This window comes from Mesitornis unicolor, unplaced genomic scaffold, assembly GCF_000695765.1.
Source record: "Mesitornis unicolor isolate BGI_N332 unplaced genomic scaffold, ASM69576v1 scaffold3964, whole genome shotgun sequence".
Classification (NCBI taxonomy): Eukaryota; Metazoa; Chordata; class Aves; order Mesitornithiformes; family Mesitornithidae; genus Mesitornis; species Mesitornis unicolor.
The window spans coordinates 26,279-34,395 of record NW_010177866.1 but is presented as its reverse complement, the minus strand read 5'-3'; the positions used below and the strand labels follow the sequence as shown (position 1 = coordinate 34,395).

General features: G+C 49.5%; 1 protein-coding gene across 1 annotated transcript in view; it reads right to left on the bottom strand.

Annotated features, from left to right (window-relative positions):
* Window positions 1-3,168: 3,168 nt before the first annotated feature.
* INPP5D (inositol polyphosphate-5-phosphatase, 145kDa) overlaps window positions 3,169-8,117 on the bottom strand; it is a gene marked incomplete at its 5' end in the record, with an annotated part of 26,129 nt that continues 21,180 nt past the window's right edge. Inside the window, 5 exons of the mRNA XM_010182242.1 lie at window positions 3,169-3,826; window positions 5,210-5,482; window positions 6,563-6,670; window positions 6,890-6,983; window positions 7,723-7,872. Of these exons, the coding sequence (XP_010180544.1) occupies window positions 3,169-3,826; window positions 5,210-5,482; window positions 6,563-6,670; window positions 6,890-6,983; window positions 7,723-7,872 (1,283 nt within the window). The remainder of the gene's footprint in view (window positions 3,827-5,209; window positions 5,483-6,562; window positions 6,671-6,889; window positions 6,984-7,722; window positions 7,873-8,117) is intronic.

Here is an 8,117-nt window from a genome sequence, read left to right as displayed (position 1 = left end):
GATAATACAGGAAAAACATGGCAAGTTACAGTAGGTAAAAAGAAATGTAAAGCCTGATTTCTAACAACATCAGCATCATCCACTTGCTATTTTGGAGTGCCCAACTCATTTTCTTTTTATTTTCCTCCTTCTATTTTCTCTCCTCCTTGATCTGTTTCCTGTAAGACCCTCCCTTTACCTTGAAGGAAATATATGTAGCATTTTAGGAGAAGCTTTAACAGCACCCTGTGATAGCTGTTTTACAGCTGAGAGGACAAGGAAGCTCAAGCTGGGTGCATCAGGTGCAGGCAGGAAACTGGGGTTTTAAAATCACCACGTTCTACAGCACTACATCCTGCAGATGGGAACCTGAAGCATTTTGGCAGCTGGGTCTCCATGGGAATAAGTTGTTTTAATAAGCTGTGTTAAGAATGTAAAATAAAGGAGGCTGGGAGGTTACACACAGGGACTACATCTTGGGGAAATGAGTAAGTTTTTGGACAATTCATAGCCTTCGTGTGCGTACGTTGTACTTGTATGAGTGCATTGTACTTGTATGAGAACATTATACTTGCACTGCCCATACCAACTTCATTGGACAATACCAGAAACCTGTGCCTGGCTTGGCAAGAGAGCCACAGGCCCAGGGACATGGGAGAAAGCAGCAGCTCACGTTCAGTCCAAGTTTCACCCGGTTCAGGACACATAAAACCAGTACCAAAAAGTATGGGATTTTTTTACCAGAAAGTAAAACCGAACCAAAACAAACATAAGCACAAGACTTACTTGTTAAATCTCATTTTCTAATATCCACACCTGGCAAGCATTGGCATCCCCAGCTCCACCACCTCAAGGCACAGCTCGTCTGACCATAAATCCCATTATCCTGCAGTGTCCCGCTATGTGTTTTGCACCAGCCCATCTCTATATCTACATTGCTCACCTGAGAACTCTCACCGCTACAGAAAGCTCCTTACAGAGCCTTTTTGGGAACATTTTCCACTTGCAAAAATCTGGTGGCATTTGTCATAGACTCAGACCCTCTTTGGAGCCACAAGTGGCGTTTCAAGCTGGGCAACTAATGCATTTTTAGCGTGGCAATAGTAACGCACTTTTCTTCTGCTTGGAAATTCGGCAGAGAGCTCCTCTACTCCCCCAGCAACGCCTCTTGCAAAAGGAAGGGCCAAATCAAGATCTCCAATCCTGCTCATCTGCAAACCTGCGCCAGATTTAAGCAGTATTCCCATTTACAAGAGTATTTTTCAAGTGGCTACCCTTGCTTTATACCAAGCTTTTACTTTGGAAACTTTGGTCAATGTAGTTTCTTTCCTGCAGCCTAGAAAGCCAGTGGATAAACCCAGAATATTTGAGCCTGTCTCATTGCTGAGAAGTTACAGACTCTTTGTAGAAATCCTATATATCTTACAGGAACACACCGCAGAATTGTGTCTTCAGTCGCAATATCGCAGCAGCGCTGCTGTATTCAGAGTTTTCAGCAAAGAACGACCAGAAAAGTGTCTATTTTTTATTATTTTTTTAAGTAATCGACACAGAGACAACAGCAACGATCGAGTCACAAACAGGCAGAGCCTGGCTGTAACCGTGGCATTAATACTTGAATAGACCAGAAATCACAGGTATGTTAACAGGATTCGTTCTCAGTCAATGAACACAAGTGTACAGTAAGGTCAGCATTAATCTATGAGGAATGCTACAAAACCAGCCGGGGTGTCCTTCCAAAGCAGAGAGCGTGCTGTGCGCGGGCTGCCACGGCTGCAGCTCTGCTCTGGGGCTGCCCACGGACGCTGCTGTGCTCCCGGTTCTGCACGTCGTGCTGTGCTTTCCCTGCGTGTGAGGGGTACACCGGCACTACCTGCTAGGAAATAACAGGGGCCAGCCCTCACACCCTGCGTGAGCGACGTGTGTGCGCAGCCTGGGGGCTGGCCCCAGCGCGGAGCTGGCTCCTGTGACAGTGTGTGACATTCAGCAGTATCAGTGCGAGCCATTCACCCTCATTTCCCACCCTCCCTGGACTCCTTGCTCCGTGCTTTGAGCTGTACCGCTTTGAGGATGCTTCCTTTGACACGTCGCTCTTGGACAGGAGCTCTGTAGCACAAAATACACGTTTTACTGTTGTAGAAAGGGGGCTCCCCTTCCGTCTCCTGGTCCTTATACCGTACCTTCCTCTTTTTAAAGACATTTAGTAATGCGTGTACTGAATCACCTGCCTCTTAATGGAAGGACCAAGGTGACACCACAAAAGGCCAACTTGGTGTTGTGGTGCTGGTTCCTCCTGGTCTGAGGCACATCAGATCAACTTCTCAGCAGAACACTTGTGTAATCAGAGAGAGGGATACACCCTCAACAATAAAACCCCTGGTTCTAGCACCAAACCAGGGACGTCCGTGTGAACAAAGCAGTAATCTCCATTTCTCCCCGTCAGGATTCCTCCCAGGGTGCCATCTGCCACGTCGTGTTCACTGTGGAGACGAGAGAAGACATCAGATATGGTTAATTCCGGAAGTTTTGATGGAGAAGGACAGAAAACATCCTACAGCTTGCTCAAATGGCCTCTCTTTTTCTCCCAAACCCATTTACCAAGACCTCCCCTACTCCTTCTCATCCAGCTCATCACGTTCTGCAAAAAAAAGCCCAACCCACCAAACAAAAGAACCCAAACCACAACCACACACACAGCAAAACCCCACCAGCCCAGAAAAGCAGGTGCGTGGTTATTTCTGTAGAGGGTTCAGCGATGTTTCTGGACACCACTGCTCCAATTTGATGTGTCTCCCATAGAAAACTACTTCTAATCATCTTTGTAGTAATTATGGCCAAGGAATTCTATTATCAGCCACTACTGTAGATGGGTGCTGTCAGGCCAAGTCTGGACATTCTCAGAAACACTGCGGTATGTGTGTAAGAACAGCAAAGTCACTGACTATGAGTCTATGATTCTATCCCTATTCCATTCCCATTCCCATTCCTTTTCCCATTCCAGCCATCAAGCCTAAACAGACCAGAAGTTAACCCTTCATGCAAAACCAAGGCCATGGTTTCCTGGCACGACATCTCCTGCAGCAATATCACTTCAAAATGCTCCCGGGCATTCCCTGCTCCTCAAGCCGTGTCAGCTTTTGGGGCAGTGCCCTGCGTTTGGTCAGGCACTGCAGAGCGAGGGCGCAGTGGTTAGACCAGTCCCACTCCAGTATCATTCTGCTGGGACCCCACGGTCAAATCAAGCCCCCCTGCCTCACTCCCACAGGTACACACCGGTGTGGCTGTCCTGCCCACTGGTCCCTCCTCTGTCCGGTGCTTCCCGGAGTGCGGCAGCTCCGTGCTGTCCCGATAGTCTCGGCCCTTGGGGTTCTGCATGTCCAGCACCGCCCGGCTCTTGGAGGGAAGGGGCGGCTTCTGCTGCCCCTGGGAGCTGGGGGCGACCTCAGACCTTGACGGCTTCACCAGTTTTTTAAGTGGTGCTGTGTTTTCTGCTGGTGCAGTCACCTTCGCCTTCCCCTGAGTCTTTTCACCTGCGTTCTTCTCTTCGGCTTGGCCGGAGCAGGTGTAGGACCGAAACCGCGGCGTGGGCACCAGGAAAGGCGGCGATGGTTGTTTGCCAGAGGCCTTGCAGCTCTCGGGCTCCTGTGGCTTCGGGAGGTGGAAGCTCTGCTCGGGCGGTGGAAGCTGCTCTTTTCGCAAGGCCTTGGGGTAGTCCTGCTCTTTCTTGGCTGCTGCTTTGCCCTTGGAGCCCATAGAGCCGTACAGCGGGTTCTCAAACATCTCTGGCTTTTGCTGTCCCTCCTCCTGAAGCAAAGGCTCTGCTGCGGTTTTCCCCAGTTCAGGAGGCCTGCAGTCACCAAAGCAGGGTAAAAAGGAGACTTGTAAAGAGTGGGCAGAAGACACTGACTGAATTAAAGAGAAAATGAATAGGAAATGAGCATGAGAAAATTAAACTGAATGTGCAAAGGCATAACGTGGTAACAATGACACTCAGGGGGAGAGGACAGAATTGTGTGTTGTGTTTACTTTGTTTAATCATTATTAACATGACAGCTGAGAGCAGATACGCTGTATAAACTCCCTGCTGGACTGCAGCCTTGTCAGGGTGATACTTGGCTTCTCGTTCAGCAGAGATAAGCTACTGAGCCAAACGGTGCCAAGCGCTTTGATGGCTCTGCAACGTGCCCAAATCTGCATCTAAATATTAACACGAACCCTCAGATCCGGCGGAGGGGATTGAAGTGGCTGTCTGGACAGCCGGTGTGAAAGCTCACATCACAGCGTAGCATTTTACAACTAGGTCAATCTCCTCCGTGAAGTGAGGCTCAGGCTGGAAGGACAGAGCAGCCATACAACGGGACAGGAGAGGTTTGGGAGATTTACACGGCTCGACCCAGTCTGGCAAGGCTTTCATCTGGAGAACTGCCACAATGCTTGAAAGATCAGCCACAACACCACTGAAAAGAGTGGAAATGGGGTGAGTGGCACTTGTGCTTTGGGTGCCTTCAAATAAGTTGTGTTCCTTGCTTCGAGTTGATTTCTGAAAGGCAGTGGATGCAGGAATAAAGAGCTGAGAGCACTGTCAGGCACATGACAGACTGAGGCAGTGATGCAGCTCCAATGCAAGCTCTGCCTTATGGAGGCCCCATACGTTCACCAGTGATCTCAGAAAGCAGCTGTTGGTGTGAAAAAGAGGTCTGGGATGTGGACACTGTGTACACGCACTCGGTGAAGCGCCTCCACTAACTTGGGTAGGGACGGGCTGTTTTCAATGGCTGGAGGGAAATTCTGCATCGAGACTTGTGATGGAGGCAGCACACGGATGCTGACTTCTGCAGCAAGCCAGACATCTGAATAGTGGTGCAAGTAGGAGTTCAGTTGAAGTACTTCACACGGGACATGTGAAGGAGCTCTCCTTCCCATCCAGTGGAAAGATCTATGCCACACTCTTCCCTTTTTCTTTGCTGCTACAGTCAGCTCTGTAGTCTTTTCTATTGGTAGAGAATTCAACCTAGACATATATTTTTGGCTTTCCTTCCACACAGGTCTGAGGAACTGCTGCACCAGTTTCCTTTGAGTACGTGATGTCTGCACTTGCGACCTTCACTTACCTTTTCTTAATTCTAGAGATAAAAGCCTGAAAGAATATACCACATCTTGAACCCTCTAAATAGTGACTGCATAGAATGACCAGAGAGAATTGGCCCCAGTACAGGACTCAAAAACTCACAGGTACTCCTGACTCCGACTGGAGATGCTCCTGTTCACTGCAGGCTGGAGGGGCGGTTTTGGCGACAGAGGCGACAAGGAGGGCGATGTGGAGGATGCCGGATTCTGCCCCGTTACAGAGGTGGTGTCCTTGGGCTGCTGCTCGTAGCTCCAGAGAGAAGGTGGCTGGTCTGGGGAGGGTATCTGCTTGAGCTGGCTGCTTGCGGGTGGCTGCTGAGAGAAAGCTGCCATCCCCAGGTAGTTGGGGTTGCTGATGTCTGTGGGCGTGGAGCTGCTGGAAAGAAGAAATACTGTTAGGAAAATACGTTAACAAATACATTTGATGTTTCTTCCCCCTGCCAGCTGCAAAGGAGTCAGTGCCCACTGACTGCTTAGGTTCAGTACCACTGACTGTTGAGAGTAAGTGGGAGTCCTGTCAGCACCTCCCTCCCCTGGGCTACTGGGAAGGAAGGAGCTGGGTCAAGGCCACATCCCCCAGTCTGAGATAGAATCATCAAATCATAGAATTATAGGATACTAGGTTGGAAGGGACCACAAGGATCATCCAGTCCAATCTCCCAAGGTACAAGTGTAGTTCAAATGAGCTGAGGCAGCACCGTGGCAAGCTGACTTAAAACTGACCAGTGTAGGGGAATTTATCACTTCCCCTGGGAGATTGTTCCAGTATCCCATTGACAGATTATTCCAATATCTCATTGATGCATTATTCCAATGTCTGATTGATCTCATAGTAAAAAGACTTCTGGAGTTCAATGGGAATCTCCCCAGACAAAACTTGTGTACATTGCCCCTCGTCTCTTCCATGGGACTCCTTGTTAAAGGGAGTCTCCATCCTCTTGGTGCCACCCTTTATGCACTGGTCCATGGTGATAAGGTCCCGCCTGAGCCTTCTCTTCCTAAGGCTGAACAGGCCCAGTTTTGTCAGCTCTTCCAGTCCTCTGAGCATCCTCGTGGCCCTTCTCTGGACCCTTCCAACCTGTCCACATCTTTATTGGATAGCAGGGACCAAGACTGGGCACAGTTCCTCTGGCTGTGGCAGATGCTCCCATGCTTCTGCACCCACACAGAGGGGCTTTGACACATTTCTGGGCCCAGCAGCTCAGCAGCTCCAAGCAAGAGGCAAATTGCAGTGCTGGGCAGCATTGCACAGCACAGACATTTGGCCTGTTGAGATGTACCCATATGAACTAGCAGGCCGAAGGCAGGAAGCTGCCTGCAAAGAAATGCATCTCTGAGGCTGGAATGAAAGGACAGCCTTACCCAGAGGCATCCCATCACTCTCAGAAAGGCAAAGACAGGCAGTTTGAGCACAGCTTCCCACCCCAAGCTGGTGGAGGTAAAGCAGCAAGGTTACCGTAACATCTCCTCCTTTCCTGGGTTGTCTGGAGAAGAAGAAGCACTCCCCCAGTAGCGAGCAATGGCTGCTGCCTCTCTGGCCATCAGATGAGTAGATTTGGACTTTCTGTTGGAAACAAAAGGGCCCTTTTCCAGTGGGGTGCAGGACCCAGGCTGACTAATGCACTCTCAGCTGCTGAAGCTGTGGGCACAGCAGCATTGCCCAGCCCTGACCAGAAAGCCACCAAGGCAGCTTCCCAGGCTCACCGAGCCTGTTCACGCTGCTCCCAAAGCAAGCCCAGCTTTGTGTTTATTGAGCCAGCTAGTTTTCTGTAACTGACTTTACCTGTTGGTCTGATCCCAGTCTTTGCTGGGCTCTAAGCTGCCAATGTTCTTTGGTTTCTGCCCAGCAATTTCGTCACGTTCAATCTTGACAAAATCTGAGGGAAAGAAAAGGTGTAAGAGAGAGTTTTGGCAGCTTCAGAGTCTGACTCCCTGCGTTTGCTATGTTCCTGCTTGTATTAAGGCATCTCTGCCTACCAGAATGACAGCGAGACAGATTTAAACAGTTGTTCTATTACATTTTCAACTGCACACTAATACAGATCATGTTCTGCTGACACAGGAAGAAGTGTGTATCTTGAAATACAAAGGTCTTGATCCCCCATTCACATATAGGTCATTTTACCACTGACCATAGTAAATGTAGCGAGGCTGCTTTTGCACTCTGAAAGAGAACAACGGGTAACAAGGTGAAAATAGGCCAAGTTTATGATCTTTTAGCTGAGGAACTGCTCCTTGAGAGACTCAAATGCCTTTTTCAGATGTTCCCCAGGGCGGCTGGAGCAGGGAGAGTTTTGCCGCCTTGTTATACAGCCAGTGGCAATAAACCACCACCATTCGCTGACACCGGTACCAGTGGCAGACAGGGGGCTCTCTGAGCCTGCCGAATTTACTTGAATGGTAAAGAAAAACTCAGGTGGAAGCGCTTGCGTTTCTGAAAGAGCACAGGTATCCTCCTGAGAGCTGACAATGCCCACATCTCCTTACAGCCAGCACCCAAAGCTCCTGCCTCCCCGTGACTAAGAGCACTGCAAGGACCGTTTTCAGGAGCTAGCAGAAGTCTTTGGAGATGGATGTTCTCTAGGGCGAGCATTGCACAGAGCTCTTGTTCCTTACCATACAGCTTTTCTCTCTGTTTCCCTTGCGATGTCTGTAACTTGATTTCACCCTGGAAGACCCCCGTTTTCTCGCCATGGTGTGTCAGCACGGTGTGGATGGGAACTAAGGACTCGGTTGCTTCTATTCGCAGGGCGATGCAGCCTTCCCCTAGAGCACAACAAGGAGATGATGAGCCTGGGACTGAGGAATAAAGGCACTGAAGTTTCTTTCTCAGCCATTTACCATCACTGTATTGCTGGAGAGAACCTGCTTTGGATCCCAGTGAGGAGTGCAATATCTCTTTGAAACCAGGGGCATTCATTTCACTTCTTTTTGTGCATGTGAAGGATTTGGGCACTGGAGACACTCGCAGGTGACTGCAGGGTCCTGAGCTCCCATTGCTGGTAAGGAAA